The following is a 17049-nucleotide window of genomic DNA, read 5'->3' as shown; positions in this document are numbered from 1 at the left end:
ATACTGGTTTACAAACAACATCTGCTATTAGCTGCCCAGGGAGCTCAGTGGTAAGGAGCTGTGTGAAAGAAATGTGGTATTACAGACACAACCAGTAGGAACAGGAGCTGGTTAAACAGGAGCTGGTTAAACAGGAGCATGTATCAAGACAATATGACCATTCAGTCCCGTGTTTATAGAGATCATTAGGTGTTACTGTATGACCATTCAGTCCCATGTTTATAGAGATCAGTAGGTGTTACTGTATGACCATTTAGTCCCATGTTTATAGAGATCATTAGGTGTTACTGTATGACCATTCAGTCCCATGTTTATAGAGATCATTAGGTGTACCTGTATGACAATTCAGTCCCATGTTTATAGAGATCATTAGGCGTTACTGTATGATCATTCAGTCACATGTTATAGAGATCATTAGGTGTTACTGTATGACCATTCAGTCCCATGTTTATAGAGATCATTAGGTGTACCTGTATGACCATTCAGTCCCATGTTATAGAGATCATTAGGTGTTACTGTATGACCATTGAGTCCCATGTTTATAGAGATCATTAGGTGTTACTGTATGACCATTCAGTCCCATGTTATAGAGATCATTAGGTGTTACTGTATGACCATTGAGTCCCATGTTTATAGAGATCATTAGGTGTTACTGTATGACCATTCAGTCCCATGTTATAGAGATCATTAGGTGTTACTGTATGACCATTGAGTCCCATGTTTATAGAGATCATTAGGTGTTACTGTATGACCATTCAGTCCCATGTTTATAGAGATCATTAGGTTTTACTGTATGTTTGATGATTAGATTAAGAACAACATTTCGATTTTGAGACTAGGGCCCACAAATGTTTGAAGTTAGTTATTTTAGTTATTAACTTTCTCCTTCGTGTTTCTTTCTCTTTTTCTCATTTGATTTAGCTTTAACCTTCTAATTTCAGCAGCTCATTTGACAAGCAAGAACACTTCACCCAAATGGGAATACAGTATTATTGTCATACATTAAGATTTGATGAGGCACAGTAGCATTCTTTCAAGGCCCACTGGTTTTCTCCCTCCTCTGAATCTCACAGATGATTTCAGATGAATGTTCAACTGAGCCAAATCAGATTGCACCCTAGCAACAGTTGAGTTAGGTTTCCATTGCAGGGGATCATTATATGCCATTTCCTCCTCCACAGCTGGCAAAAACATGCACTAATTACTGAAACTACTGCACGGCCAGCCAAGCATGCAGAGCATTAGGAAATCTACACGGTGTTTGTCAGGAGAACCGTCAAGAGAACAGCCTTATTTAAGTTTAGCAGATATTAGAAATCATTGTGTAGTCACATATTCACTGTACTGTGATTGGAAACTCAACGTTCCCCTTATTGTATTCATAGAAAGTGAATTTTAAAGCAAATCTATACTCTACTTACCATTGAGAATGAGCAAGTGGTCATCGATAATGCCCTGTCTGCCACTCTGCTTGAAATGACTGGCACCTCTGATAGCAGACAACACGTTGACATGAGGTCTGATGAGGTGCTGCTTCTAACACAGGTACAACAATCTTAGGAGAGCTACTTTCACAACCGTAGAGGCACTGTTCTATAGGAATACTTATATGCCTACTGCAGTGCTTAGAGTCCCAGTCAAGTCAGTGCATGTGTTTGGGTGCTGTGTGTAGCTGAAGAGTGTTGTGTTACTATGATTGTGTTGATAGGTTGACTGGGGATTGATTGGTTTCAGACAGCTCATATGATGCTGACACAATGCTGTCTCTCACTCACAGGCCTGAAGCATTACTGAGACAGCCAGGAGGTCATTTTACAGCTAGCCAGGCAGGCAGGCGTGTGCTGCCTCAACACTCACTAACGTCAACACCCGTCAGTCAGACTGGAGAGGTGATAGTGAGTTGGCAGGTAGCTCTGTCATGCCACCCAGCATGGCCACCCCTCTCAGCCTGGGAGAGCTGGGCCACGGGGGAAGAAGAGAGTGGAGGCTGGCAGGCTTTTTCTAGAAGCTGGAGACAGTCAGGTGTATGTGGCCTGGGAAGGGTCAAGGAAGAGCCACTAAATCACTTTACAGATGGGCAGCTGGGTGTCATGTGAGTACTGAACTGCCAATGTCCTGAAGATAGACCATAGCCATGTCAGTGGCAGAGCAGAGGAGACCACAGGGTCTGGAAGACAGCCTCGCTGCTCTCATCTGCCCTCTGTGGAAGTATGATCCTTATAAGGGGACAAGGCCATTCTATGGAGTGTCACTTCCCCACCTGTGCCTTCAAAACATCCAATAGCAGCCGTTTCATCCTCTAATACTGTTCCTTTACTAAACCATTTGAGTAAAGCCTTTTATATGCACATAGTGACTCCATGGCCAACCACTGTGGAGGTTTAATTGAGTTTCACTGGGCTTGAAGAAAATCACTAACCTATTACAGTCTACAGCCATTAATCAAAATGAGAGTGTTCTGGAGGAGATGATACCAATTCTCCAGCATGAGAATTAACAGTCTCCCAGTACCCTTAGAAACAATATCAATTCAAACGCTTTACACTGCAATCACTGGACCTAATTGCTGCAACACTGTTGTGGGATAGACCCAAACAAATGAAACACACTTAGAAGACAACACATGCTCATAAAAGAGAGGCATTTTCTCACCTTTGACCCTGAGGTGACATCCACTGTTGATGAGGTCACAGCCTTGGAAGTCTGGCTGACCATGCTGGGGGGCCTCTGACTGGCCGGTGGCGGTGGCTTGGACATGCCCCGGGACTCTGTCCTGCAGGGGAGGCAGCACAGAAGGAAATCAATGACATAGACATGAGCGGTCATGCTAGTATCTCACCACCACCACCATACCTCTGTAGTGGATCTGCATTAAAGGGAGCCAGGGTTAACTTAAGGGATGGGTTCTCAGAGAGGAAACGACAACTTCCTGACACACGACCTGTCACAGCCAATGCAATTACAGCTATGTTAACAGGCAGGACTTTTTTTGTAGCAGCCACTCAAGAAACATTTTGTCTGACACTGTCCCTGGGGCTGGCATGTCTTGTTTCATAAGAGGACATGATATACGACAAATAACTTTTACACCTCCACATAACCTCCAACACAAAGACCCAGAGCAGAGATACCAGAGCTACCGCAGATGAGCTTTCTCATTATCAAATATTATTTGGCTCTCTTGCTCACACACACACACACACACACACACACACACACACACACACACAGTGTGTTGACCTCCAGACAAAAACTTCATCATATTTACATCCATTAGATAACTCACTCACTCAGCAGAGACCGCCCATGCTTTCCAAATTACACCTCACGTTTCCTCATGACATCATCACATTGTTACAGTCAGGAACTGTTTTTGTAAGAAATACAATCCGTTCCAGTTCACTGGCATAACATGAAAATCAACCAGCTTCTCTTATCTACAGATGTAGTATCTTAATGTTATCACTCTTTTGTTGCTGATAATTATCCTTCCAAGCAGGAAATGCAAATGTATAGTGTATTCAAGGTTTAAAAAGGCTTCAAAAGTTAGTAATTTCCACTTTAAAATGTCAGACTTGATTTGCCCTAACCAAAAATGTATCAACCCCTACAAAAATGTTTTCATTAATTATAATCCACATAATAATTAACATTTCCTGTTGCTGCAGGATTATTTTCCTGCTGTAGCAAACTGACTCAAATTAAGATCCTACATCTGTAACCAGGCTCTCCCAATATCTGGCCTCAAGTACAGCTACTCATAGTACATTCCATTACAGTTTAAGGGCACCTAGGTGGTTGCTCCCTTAGGATAAAGCAGGAATCTGCTTTGCCCTGGAATGCCCAGGAATGACCCAGGTCACACTGTTACACAGATTGTAGTGAGCGTAATGGGCAAACCGCCTGGAAACTTCTGCAGGAAGAGGGATTATGGGAAATCTATGTTCCAAGAAGGCCATAAGGGCTTTCTCTTTGTAATAAGGTTCATTAGAACAGAGGAAAGTTAGCAATTAACATGTCCTTCTACAATTAATAAACGTCCCCTTCGATAAAAACATAGTATTCCCGAGGGGCTGGGTAAACAAATAATGACATTAATTACAAATGAAGTACTGAGGCGTAACACAGCTCCTCCCATCTCCTGATGTCAGATTCAGACAAGTTACTGTATAGGTTCACTGCTCCTGAAGTCAATATAACCCAATTACCAGCTGTAGAATCTCCAGAGCCTTGTTCAATAGTACTTTAATAATAAATGAACTGACAAAATGCTCTCTGACATTGGGGGCTGATGAGTGATCAAGTCAAGAACAAATGGGTCTGCTTGTGTTTACAAGTGGTTGTGAGAGTGTATCATTCATCACAGAGGTAGCTATGCCTAATCAGAGTGTATCATTCATCACAGAGGTAGCTATGCCTAATCAGAGTGTATCATTCATCACAGAGGTAGCTATGCCTAATCAGTTTACTGCCAGTTTATATGGACGTGCTGCTCACACAACATTCTTGATAAGGTCATCCTCAGCTATTTACGGTAGTTTCATGAGCAATAAGTCTGTGTGAGGATGGTACAATGTCTGCAGCCCGTTGAGACAGACATGTTAGTAGCTCCACTAGGAGGCCCTTCTTTACGTAGATTTAAGGATAAAACGGTGTATTACATCTCTATCAGGCACTTTTCATTTGTTAGGTTATTTGTGGTTCTTTCCTATTCTTAGCAGATAGTGTAAAGAGGATGCTGAGTTCAGGACAAGAGGTGGCTGTGGGATCGGAGTTGCTTAGGGCTGAAATTGAAGATGTCTTACTGACAGACCAGCCTGTCTGTTAATTACACTATGCAGAGGATATGCCTGAAACCCAAACCCTCAAACTGACATGCACAGGGCTAGGAATGAACTTTGACATTTTCAAATGACATATATTACCTATGATTAATTAACTGAGTCATTTCAGTACTAGCTAAGGGCACAGTTTTACTGAAATGATCCTCACCATAGTTTTTCTAGAATAGTGACAGTCATAGAATGATGTTAGGAGAGTGTCAGTAGCAGACTTTAAAGCCTTGGGGAGCAAGCTGAGGTCTGTCTGCGCTGCTCAACCTTTTAAAAAACCTCTCCATTGACCATGTGTCCCTGCCATGTCATTGGTGTGTTTGTGTGTGTAGCCTCACTCAGAGGTTCACTCCTCTGTGACACTCAGACAGCCATGAAAGTGCCGCCTACACGGATGCAGGACATCACTCAAAGAACTCACTGCTATCTGGAAATGAAGGCAGGGGCTGGGATGTTTAGAGAAAGCCAGTGGCTGTAGGTTCACTTCAAAGCAAGTACTCAAGAAGATTGAACTAAACTGAATAAGCCTAATGTCCTCATTGTTATATAGTACAGATATTAGATTTCTGAAAAGTACCTCCTCTGGCATAATAGAGTGCTCTTCCTCAGTGTAAGCGTGTGCTGTTCCTCAGTGTAAGCGTGTGCTCTTCCTCAGTGTAAGCGTGTGCTCTTCCTCAGTGTAAGCGTGTGCTCTTCCTCTTCCTCCGTGTGTGCTCTTCCTCAGTGTAAGTGTGTGCTCTTCCTCTTCCTCCGTGTGTGCTCTTCCTCAGTGTAAGTGTGTGCTCTTCCTCAATGTGTGCAATTCCTCAGTGTAAGCGTGGGCTCTTCCTCTTCCTCAGTGTGTGCTCTTCCTCAGTGTAAGTGTGTGCTCTTCCTCAGTGTAAGCATGTGCTCTTTCTCTTCCTCAGTGTGTGCTCTTCCTCGGTGTAAGTGTGTGCTCTTCCTCTTCCTCAGTGTGTGCTCTTCCTCAGTGTAAGTGTGTGCTCTTCCTATTCCTCGGTGTGTGCTCTTCCTCTTCCTCAGTGTAAGTGTATGCTCTTCCTCTTCCTCAGTGTGTGCTCTTCCTCAGTGTGTGCTCTTCCTCCGTGTAAGTGTGTGCTCTTCCTCTTCCTCAGTGTGTGCTCTTCCTCTGTGTAAGTGTATGCTCTTCCTCGGTGTAAGTGTGTGCTCTTCCTCAGTGTAAGTGTGTGCTCTTCCTCTTCCTCCGTGTGTGCTCTTCCTCAGTGTAAGTGTGTGCTCTTCCTCAGTGTGTGCTCTTCCTCAGTGTAAGCGTGGGCTCTTCCTCTTCCTCAGTGTGTGCTCTTCCTCAGTGTAAGTGTGTGCTCTTCCTCAGTGTAAGCATGTGCTCTTCCTCTTCCTCAGTGTGTGCTCTTCCTTGGTGTAAGTGTGTGCTCTTCCTCTTCCTCAGTGTGTGCTCTTCCTCAGTGTAAGTGTGTGCTCTTCCTATTCCTCGGTGTGTGCTCTTCCTCTTCCTCAGTGTAAGTGTATGCTTTTCTTCTTCCTCAGTGTGTGCTCTTCCTCAGTGTGTGCTCTTCCTCCGTGTAAGTGTGTGCTCTTCCTCTTCCTCAGTGTGTGCTCTTCCTCTGTGTAAGTGTATGCTCTTCCTTGGTGTAAGTGTGTGCTCTTCCTCAGTGTAAGTGTGTGCTCTTCCTCTTCCTCCGTGTGTGCTTTTCCTCAGTGTAAGTGTGTGCTCTTCCTCAGTGTGTGTTCTTCCTCAGTGTAAGCGTGGGCTCTTCCTCTTCCTCAGTGTGTGCTCTTCCTCAGTGTAAGTGTGTGCTCTTCCTCAGTGTAAGCATGTGCTCTTCCTCTTCCTCAGTGTGTGCTCTTCCTTGGTGTAAGTGTGTGCTCTTCCTCTTCCTCAGTGTGTGCTCTTCCTCAGTGTAAGTGTGTGCTCTTCCTATTCCTCGGTGTGTGCTCTTCCTCTTCCTCAGTGTAAGTGTATGCTCTTCTTCTTCCTCAGTGTGTGCTCTTCCTCAGTGTAAGTGTGTGCTCTTCCTCAGTGTGTGCTCTTCCTCAGTGTAAGCGTGGGCTCTTCCTCAGTGTGTGCTCTTCCTCAGTGTAAGCATGTGCTCTTCCCCTTCCTCAGTGTGTGCTCTTCCTCGGTGTAAGTGTGTGCTCTTCCTCTTCCTCAGTGTAAGTGTATGCTCTTCCTCTTCCTCTGTGTGTGCTCTTCCTCTTCCTCAGTGTAAGTGTATGCTCTTCCTCTTCCTCAGTGTGTTTTCTTCCTCAGTGTAAGTGTGTGCTCTTCCCCTTCCTCAATGTGTGCTCTTCCTCAGTGTCTGCTCTTCCTCAGTGTAAGTGTGTGCTCTTCCTCTTCCTCAGTGTGTGCTCTTCCTCAGTGTAAGTGTGTGCTCTCTCTTCCTCAGTGTGTGCTCTTCCTCAGTGTGTGCTCTTCCTCAGTGTAAGTGTATGCTCTTCCTCTTCCTCAGTGTAAGTGTATGCTCTCCCTCTTCCTCGGTGTGTGCTCTTCCTCTTCCTCAGTGTAAGTGTATGCTCTTCCTCTTCCTCAGTGTGTTTTCTTCCTCAGTGTAAGTGTGTGCTCTTCCTATTCCTCGGTGTGTGCTCTTCCTCTTCCTCAGTGTAAGTGTATGCTCTTCCTCTTCCTCAGTGTGTTTTCTTCCTCAGTGTAAGTGTGTGCTCTTCCTCTTCCTCAGTGTGTGCTCTTCCTCAGTGTCTGCTCTTCCTCAGTGTAAGTGTGTGCTCTTCCTCTTCCTCAGTGTGTGCTCTTCCTCAGTGTCAGTGTGTGCTCTCTCTTCCTCAGTGTGTGCTCTTCCTCAGTGTGTGCTCTTCCTCAGTGTAAGTGTATGCTCTTCCTCTTCCTCAGTGTAAGTGTATGTTCTTCTTCTTCCTCCGTGTGTGCTCTTCCTCAGTGTGTGCTCTTCCTCAGTGTAAGTGTGTGCTCTTCCTCTTCCTCGGTGTGTGCTCTTCCTCTTCCTCGGTGTGTGCTCTTCCTCAGTGTAAGTGTGTGCTCTTTCTCAGTGTAAGCGTGTGCTCTTCCTCAGTGTAAGCGTGTGCTCTTCCTCTTCCTCCGTGTGTGCTCTTCCTCAGTGTAAGTGTGTGCTCTTCCTCTTCCTCCGTGTGTGCTCTTCCTCAGTGTAAGCGTGGGCTCTTCCTCTTCCTCAGTGTGTGCTCTTCCTCAGTGTAAGTGTGTGCTCTTCCTCAGTGTAAGCATGTGCTCTTCCTCTTCCTCAGTGTGTGCTCTTCCTCAGTGTAAGTGTGTGCTCTTCCTCTTCCTCAGTGTGTGCTCTTCCTCCATGTAAGTGTATGCTCTTCCTCTTCCTCAGTGTGTGCTCTTCCTCAGTGTGTGCTCTTCCTCCGTGTAACTGTGTGCTCTTCCTCTTCCTCAGTGTGTGCTCTTCCTCTGTGTAAGTGTATGCTCTTCCTCGGTGTAAGTGTGTGCTCTTCCTCAGTGTAAGTGTGTGCTCTTCCTCTTCCTCCGTGTGTGCTCTTCCTCAGTGTAAGTGTGTGCTCTTCCTATTCCTCGGTGTGTGCACTTCCTCTTCCTCAGTGTAAGTGTATGCTCTTCCTCTTCCTCAGTGTGTTTTCTTCCTCAGTGTAAGTGTGTGCTCTTCCTCTTCCTCAGTGTGTGCTCTTCCTCAGTGTAAGTGTGTGCTCTTCCTCTTCCTCAGTGTGTGCTCTTCCTCCGTGTAAGTGTGTGCTCTTCCTCAGTGTGTGTTCTTCCTCAGTGTAAGCGTGGGCTCTTCCTCTTCCTCAGTGTGTGCTCTTCCTCAGTGTAAGTGTGTGCTCTTCCTCAGTGTAAGCATGTGCCCTTCCCCTTCCTCAGTGTGTGCTCTTCCTCAGTGTGTGCTCTTCCTAGTCCTCGGTGTGTGCTCTTCCTCTTCCTCAGTGTAAGTGTATGGTCTTCCTCTTCCTCAGTGTGTTTTCTTCCTCAGTGTAAGTGTGTGCTCTTCCTCTTCCTCAGTGTGTGCTCTTCCTCAGTGTAAGTGTGTGCTCTTCCTCTTCCTCAATGTGTGCTCTTCCTCCGTGTAAGTGTGTGCTCTTCCTCAGTGTGTGTTCTTCCTCTTCCTCAGTGTGTGCTCTTCCTCAGTGTAAGTGTGTGCTCTCTCTTCCTCAGTGTGTGCTCTTCCTCAGTGTGTGCTCTTCCTCAGTGTAAGTGTATGCTCTTCCTCTTCCTCAGTGTAAGTGTATGTTCTTCTTCTTCCTCAGTGTGTGCTCTTCCTCAGTGTGTGCTCTTCCTCAGTGTAAGTGTGTGCTCTTCCTCAGTGTAAGTGTATTCTCTTCCTCAGTGTAAGTGTGTGCTCTTCCTCAGTGTGTGCCCTTCCGCAGTGTGTGCTCTTCCTCTTCCTCAGTGTGTGCTCTTCCTCAGTGTAAGTGTGTGCTCTTCCTCAGTGTGTGCTCTTCCTCAGTGTAAGTGTGTGCTCTTCCTCTTCCTCCGTGTGTGCTCTTCCTCTTCCTCAGTGTGTGCTCTTCCTCTTCCTCAGTGTGTGCTCTTCCTCAGTGTAAGTGTGTGCTCTTCCTCAGTGTAAGCGTGTGCTCTTCCTCAGTGTAAGCGTGTGCTCTTCCTCAGTGTCAGTGTGTGCTCTTCCTCAGTGTCAGTGTGTGCTCTTCCTCAGTGTCAGTGTGTGCTCTTCCTCAGTGTGTGCTCTTTCTCTTCCTACACTAGGAAACCGTGCTTGACCGCCCACTCCACCCCTACTGACACTGGAACCCTGCATTGTTCTGCCTGAACATGAAAGATGTTGTAACTAGTGTTTTTTCCTGTCGGCCGTGCCATGTTCCTGTGCAGCTTTGGAAGAGGAGATGTATTGGGATGTTTGTACGGCCAGGGCAGGCTGGTGCAGGACATAAAAACACAGAGACACAGCCAAAGGCGAGGGACTGACCATGGAACTAAAATACAACTTTGTTCCAACTCTCTGGATCCCAGCCAACATTTTTACAGCACATTTTCCTCTGCACCAAGGGGACCCTCGCCTGTTTCAATTGCAGCTCTCATGCTGTCTACCTCTGCTGTCTTTTGAAGCGTTCCCTGGGAAATCTGCTGTGGGATGTGGTGGAATAAAGGAGCAATATTTCACATCAGAGAGAAAGAGATCCAGGCCTGGGGCCATAAAGGTTACCTACCACCTGAGAGGAACGGCCTCAGCAGCAGCCCACTCCCAGCACACACTGCAAGCAGTAGCCCAAGTCCAGCCCAGTCTTAGCCCAGCCTACTCCCAGCACACACTGCAAGCTGTAGCCCAAGTCCAGCCCAGTCTTAGCCCAGCCTCAGCAGCAGCCTACTCCCAGCACACACTGCAAGCTGTAGCCCAAGTCCAGCCCAGTCTTAGCCCAGCCTCAGCAACAGTTCTGCTACAGAGCAGGAATACAGCAGTGCAGGATCAGACCACAGCAAACCCAGATCTCTCCTCTGTGATAGCAACAGAGCACAAAGGAAGCGCATTGCAGGCATCATCATTCTATTCTTTCTATCTCAATCGTTTTATTTTTTATAGATTTGATAGTGCAAACCCACCTCATGCTCTGGCATCTTCATTATATGACAAAAAGTCATTTTTAGCCGACTAATCATTTTCATAACATTCTGCATAAATAATACACCTACAGTCAGCTTGAAAGTCTCTAACCGGCCCGGGTAATAACTCTGCTTTGACAAATTATTCTAGTCAGAGGAGGACTCCCTGTTTTCTGCTGTGTGTTTTTCACTCTTCTGGAGAGTAAATTATTCAGAAGGTTTCTATCTTTCTCTTTCTCCCTCTCTCCCGCTCTCTCTCTCTCTCTCTCTCTCTGTCTCCCTTTTCTCCTCTCTCTGTCTGTAGTGTAGGCTGAGTCAGGCTGTGTTTGGAGGGCAATACTGTATGAAGAGCTTGAAGACGCACTCAGGTCAAATAATCACCTCATCCTGACCCAGGAAGCTTTAAAATCTTGATCAATATACCGTATCTGTTCAGGCTTTAACATTCTGATCAATATACCGTATCTGTTCAGGCTTTAACATTCTGATCAATATACCGTATCTGTTCAGGCTTTAACATTCTGATCAATATACCGTATCTGTTCAGGCTTTAACATTCTGATCAATATACCGTATCTGTTCAGGCTTTAACATTCTGATCAACATAACGTATCTGTTCAGGCTTTAACATTCTGATCAATATACCGTATCTGTTCAGGCTTTAACATTCTGATCAATATACCGTATCTGTTCAGGCTTTAACATTCTGATCAATATACCGTATCTGTTCAGGCTTTAACATTCTGATCAATATACCGTATCTGTTCAGGCTTTAACATTCTGATCAATATACCGTATCTGTTCAGGCTTTAACATTCTGATCAACATAACGTATCTGTTCAGGCTTTAACATTCTGATCAATATAATGTATCTGTTCAGGCTTTAACATTCTGATCAATATACCGTATCTGTTCAGGCTTTAACATTCTGATCAACATAACGTATCTGTTCAGGCTTTAACATTCTGATCAACATACCGTATCTGTTCAGGCTTTAACATTCTGATCAATATACCGTATCTGTTCAGGCTTTAACATTCTGATCAACATAACGTATCTGTTCAGGCTTTAACATTCTGATCAACATACCGTATCTGTTCAGGCTTTAACATTCTGATCAACATAACGTATCTGTTCAGGCTTTAACATTCTGATCAACATAACGTATCTGTTCAGGCTTTAACATTCTGATCAATATACCGTATCTGTTCAGGCTTTAACATTCTGATCAATATACCGTATCTGTTCAGGCTTTAACATTCTGATCAATATACCGTATCTGTTCAGGCTTTAACATTCTGATCAACATAACGTATCTGTTCAGGCTTTAACATTCTGATCAATATACCGTATCTGTTCAGGCTTTAACATTCTGATCAACATAACGTATCTGTTCAGGCTTTAACATTCTGATCAATATAATGTATCTGTTCAGGCTTTAACATTCTGATCAATACACTGTATCTGTTCCGCCCAAGGTCCGCTCACCTCTAGTCCAATAGGGTTTCACCTCTAGTCCAACAGGGTTTCACATCTTGTCTTGTTCAATAGGATTTCCACTCTAGTCTAGTTCAGTAGGACTTCACTCACCTCTAGTCTAGTCCAATAGGATTTCACCTCTAGTCCAATAGGATTTCACATCTAGTCCAGTCTAATAGGAATTCACCTCTAGTCCAGTCTAATAGGATTTCACCTCTAGTCCAGTCTAATAGGATTTCACCTATAGTCTAGTCCAATAGGATTTCACCTCTAGTCTAGTCCAATAGGATTTCACCTATAGTCCAATTGGATTTCACCTCTAGTCCAATAGGATTTCCAGTCTAGTCCAGTCTAATAGGATTTCACGTCAAGTCTAGTCTAATAGGAATTCACCTCAAGTCTAGTCTAATAGGAATTCACCTCAAGTCCAATAGGATTTCACCTATAGTCTAGTAGGGTTTCACCTATAGTCTAATAGGGTTTCACCTCTAGTCTAATAGGATTTCACCTCAAGTCCAATAGGATTTCACCTCAAGTCCAATGGGATTTCACCTCAAGTCTAATAGGATTTCACCTCAAGTCCAATAGGATTTCCCCTCAAGTCCAATAGGATTTCACCTCCAGTCTAATAGGATTTCACATCTAGTCCAGTCTAATAGGATTTCACCTCTAGTCTAGTCCAATAGGATTTCACCTCTAGTCTAGTCCAATAGGATTTCACCTATAGTCCAATTGGAATTCACCTCTAGTCCAATAGGATTTCCAGTCTAGTCTAGTCTAATAGGAATTCACCTCAAGTCTAGTCTAATAGGAATTCACCTCAAGTCCAATAGGATTTCACCTATAGTCTAGTAGGGTTTCACCTATAGTCTAATAGGGTTTCACCTCTAGTCTAATAGGGTTTCACCTCAAGTCCAATGGGATTTCACCTCAAGTCTAATAGGATTTCACTTCAAGTCCAATAGGATTTCACCTCCAGTCTAATAGGATTTTACCTCTATTCTAGTAGGGTTTCACCTTTAGTCTAATAGGGTTTCACCTCTAGTCTAGTCTAATAGGATTTCACCTCAAGTCCAATAGGATTTCACCTCTAGTCCAACAGGATTTCATCTCTAGTCCAACAGGATTTCACATCTAGTTTAGTCTAATAGGATTTCACATCTTGTCTAGTCTAATAGGATTTCACATCTTGTCTTGTCCAATAGGATTTATCCTCTAGTCTAGTCCAATATGATTTAACCCCTATTCTAGTTCAATAGGACTTCCACTCTAGTCTGGTTCAGTAGGACTTCACTCACCTCTAGTCTAGTCCAATAGGATTTCACCTCTAGTCCAATAGGATTTCACATCTAGTCCAGTCTAATAGGATTTCACCTCTAGTCCAGTCTAATAGGAATTCACCTCTAGTCTCGTCTAATAGGGTTTCACCTCTAGTCTCGTCTAATAGGTTTCACCTCCAGTCCGATAGGGCTTCACCTCCAGTCCGATAGGGCTTCACCTCCAGTCCGATAGGGCTTCACCTCCAGTCCGATAGGGCTTCACCTCCAGTCCGATAGGGCTTCATCTCCAGTCCGATAGGGCTTCACCTCCAGTCCGATAGGGCTTCACCTCCAGTCCGATAGGGCTTCACCTCCAGTCCGATAGGGCTTCACCTCCAGTCCAATAGGATTTCACCTCAAGTCCAATAGGATTTCACCTCAAGTCCAATAGGATTTCACCTCCAGTCTAATAGGGTTTCACCTCTAGTACAACAGGATTTCACCTCTAGTCCAACAGGATTTCACATCTAGTTTAGTCTAATAGGATTTCTCATCTTGTCTAGTCTAATAGGATTTCACATCTTGTCTTGTCCAATAGGATTTATCCTCTAGTCTAGTCCATAATGATTTAACCCCTATTCTAGTTCAATAGGATTTCCACTCTAGTCTAGTTCAGTAGGACTTCACTCACCTCTAGTCTAGTCCAATAGGATTTCACCTCTAGTCCAATAGGATTTCACATCTAGTCCAGTCTAATAGGAATTCACCTCTAGTCTCGTCTAATAGGAATTCACCTCTAGTCTCGTCTAATAGGAATTCACCTCTAGTCTCGTCTAATAGGAATTCACCTCTAGTCTCTTCTAATAGGAATTCACCTCCAGTCCGATAGGGTTTCACCTCCAGTCCGATAGGGTTTCACCTCTAGTCTAGTCTAATAGGATTTCACCTCTAGTCCACCAGGATTTCACATCTTGTCTTGTCCAATAGGATTTAACCCCTAGTATAGTTCAATAGGATTTCCCCTCTAGTCTAGTTCAATAGGATTTCCCCTCTAGTCTAGTTCAATAGGACTTCACTCACCTCTAGTCTCTTCTAATAGGAATTCACCTCCAGTCCGATAGGGTTTCACCTCCAGTCCGATAGGGTTTCCTCTCCAGCCCGATAGGGTTTCACCTCCAGTCCGATAGGGTTTCACCTCCAGTCTAGTCTAATAGGATTTCACCTCTAGTCCAATAGGATTTCACCTCTAGTCCAGTAGGATTTCTCCTCTAGTCCAATAGGATTTCACCTAAGGTCTAGTCTAATAAGAATTCACCTCTAGTCTAGTCTAATAGGAATTCACCTCTAGTCCAATAGGGTTTCACCTCAAGTCCAATAGGGTTTCACCTCCACTCTAATAGGGTTTCACCTCCACTCTAATAGGGTTTCACCTCCAATCTAATAGGGTTTCACCTCCACTCTAATAGGGTTTCACCTCCACTCTAATAGGGTTTCACCTCCACTCTAATAGGGTTTCACCTCAAGTCTAATAGGATTTCACCTCAAGTACAATAGGATTTCACCTCCAGTCTAATAGGATTTCACCTCCAGTCTAATAGGATTTCACCTCTAGTCTAGTCCAACAGGATTTCACCTCTAGTCTAGTCCAACAGGATTTCACCTCTAGTCCAATAGGATTTCACATCTAGTTTAGTCTAATAGGATTTCACATCTAGTCTAATAGGATTTCACCTCTAGTCCAATAGGATTTCACCTCTAGTCCAATAGGAATTCACCTCGAGTCCAATAGGATTTCACCTAAGGTCTAGTCTAATAAGAATTCACCTCTAGTCTAGTCTAATAGGATTTCACCTCAAGTCCAATAGGATTTCACCTCTAGTCTAGTCTAATAGGAATTCACCTCTAGTCCAGTCTAATAGGAATTCACCTCTAGTCCAGTCTAATAGGGTTTCACCTCTAGTCCAGTCTAATAGGGTTTCACCTCCAGTCTAGTAGGGTTTCACCTCTATTCTAGTAGGGTTTCACCTCTATTCTAGTAGGGTTTCACCTCTATTCTAGTAGGGTTTCACCTCTATTCTAGTAGGGTTTCACCTCTATTCTAGTAGGGTTTCACCTCTAGTCTAATACGGTTTCACCTCAAGTCCAATAGGATTTCACCTCCAGTCTAATAGGATTTCACCTCTAGTCTAATAGGATTTCACCTCAAGTCCAATAGGATTTCACCTCCAGTCTAATAGGATTTCACCTCCAGTCTAATAGGATTTCACCTCTAGTCTAATAGGATTTCACCTCTAGTCTAATAGGATTTCACCTCTAGTCTAGTCCAATATGATTTAACCCTTAGTCTAGGTCAATAGGATTCCCCCTCTAGTCTAGTCCAGTAGGATTTCACTCACCTCTAGTCTAGTCCAATAGGATTTCACCTCTAGTCCAATAGGATTTCACATCTAGTCCAGTCTAATAGGAATTCACCTCAAGTCTAGACAAATAGGATTTCACCTCAAGTCTAGTCTAATAGGAATTCACCTCAAGTCTAGTCTAATAGGAATTCACCTCCATTCTAATAGGATTTCACAGCAAGTCCAATAGGATTTCACCTCAAGTCCAATAGGATTTCACCTCAAGTCCAATAGGATTTCACCTCAAGTCCAATAGGATTTCACCTCAAGTCCAAAAGGATGTCACCTCCAGTCTAATAGGATTTCACCTCCAGTCTAATAGGGTTTCACCTCTAGTCTAGTCCAATAGGATTTATCCTCTAGTCTAGTTCAATGGGATTTCAGTTCTAGTCTAGTTCAATAGGATTTCCCCTCTAGTCTAGTCCAGTAGGATTTCACTCACCTCTACTCTAATAAGATTTCAATGCCTTGTGATTTATCCGAGAAGGCATAACAGGTTGTTTACATTACAAACCAGCACATCAGATAAGGAGCTATGAGCTTAGCATGCAGTTAGTCAATGTTTACTGTGAAAGGCAGCAACATCAAAAAAGTTTGAAAAGTGTCATTCACTGAGAAGAAAATCTAATAAATTGTTCATTGAACTTCAAGCACAAAGCGAAAAGTAAAGTGAGATTCACTGAGGAGCAATCAAATAAATATTTTCATCCTTCAAGCACAAGCGTCTATACAACACAACTCACAGGAGAGAGATACAGCTTGTTCAGTCCCCAGAGAATGCACCAGAATGGGGGTGGCAGGGTAGCCTAGTGGTTAGAGCATTGGACTAGTAACTGAAAGGTTGAAAGTTCCAATCCCCGAGCTGACAAGGTACAAAATCTGTCGTTCTGCCCCCGAACAGGCAGTTAACCCACTGTTCCTAGGCCGTCATTGAAAATAAGAATTTGTTCTAAACTGACTTGCCTAGTAAAATAAAGGTTAAAAAAAAAACGTTTGACCTCTGTCATTGCCAACAAAGGGTAGAGATAAAAGTATTGAGATAAACTTTTGTTATTGACCAAATACTTATTTTCCACCATAATTTGCAAATAAATTCATTAAAAATCCTACAATGTGATTTTCTGGATTTTTTTTCTTATTTTGTCTATCATAGTTGAAGTGTACCTATGATTAAAATTACAGGCCTCTCTCATCTTTTTAAGTGGGAGAACTTGCACAATTGGTGGCTGACTAAATACTTTTTTGCCCCACTGTATAAATATATATACAGATGAGGTTTTTCACAATTCCTGACATTTAATCCTAATCCAAATTCCATGTTTTAGGCCAGTTACGTCACCACTTTATTTTAAGAATGTGAAATGTCAGAATAATAGTAGAGAGAATTATTAAATTCTGCTTTTATTTCTTTCATCACATTCCCAGTGGATCAGAAGTTTACATACACTCAATTATTATTTGGTAGCATTGCCTTTAAATTGTTTAACTTGGGTCAAACGTTTCGGGTAGCCTTCCACAAGCTTCCTACAGTAAGTTGGGTGAATTTTGCCCCATTCCTCCTGACAGAGATGGTGTAACGGAGTCAGTGGTGTAACGGAGTCAGG

General features: G+C 43.6%; 1 protein-coding gene across 31 annotated transcripts in view; it reads right to left on the bottom strand.

Moving 5' to 3' along the window:
* LOC110526543 (pleckstrin homology domain-containing family A member 7) overlaps nucleotides 1-17049 on the bottom strand; it is a 135924-nt gene that overhangs the window by 51311 nt on the left and 67564 nt on the right. For 27 of the 31 annotated variants that reach the window (XM_090238836.1, XM_036980924.2, XM_036980925.2 and 24 more), the window contains one exon: nucleotides 2653-2773. In XM_090238836.1, the coding sequence (XP_090094962.1) occupies nucleotides 2653-2773 (121 nt within the window). Of the gene's footprint in view, nucleotides 1-1421; nucleotides 1537-2652; nucleotides 2774-17049 lie in introns of all 31 variants that reach the window. The other 4 variants (XM_090238823.1, XM_090238828.1, XM_090238825.1 and 1 more) reach the window with 1 other exon arrangement.

The sequence above is a fragment of the Oncorhynchus mykiss genome, chromosome 6 (genome assembly GCF_057628025.1).
Source record: "Oncorhynchus mykiss isolate SJ-2025 chromosome 6, ASM5762802v1, whole genome shotgun sequence".
In the NCBI taxonomy this organism is placed as follows: Eukaryota; Metazoa; Chordata; class Actinopteri; order Salmoniformes; family Salmonidae; genus Oncorhynchus; species Oncorhynchus mykiss.
Note: the sequence above shows the minus strand (reverse complement) of the source record. Positions and strands in the feature narration are given on the sequence as shown.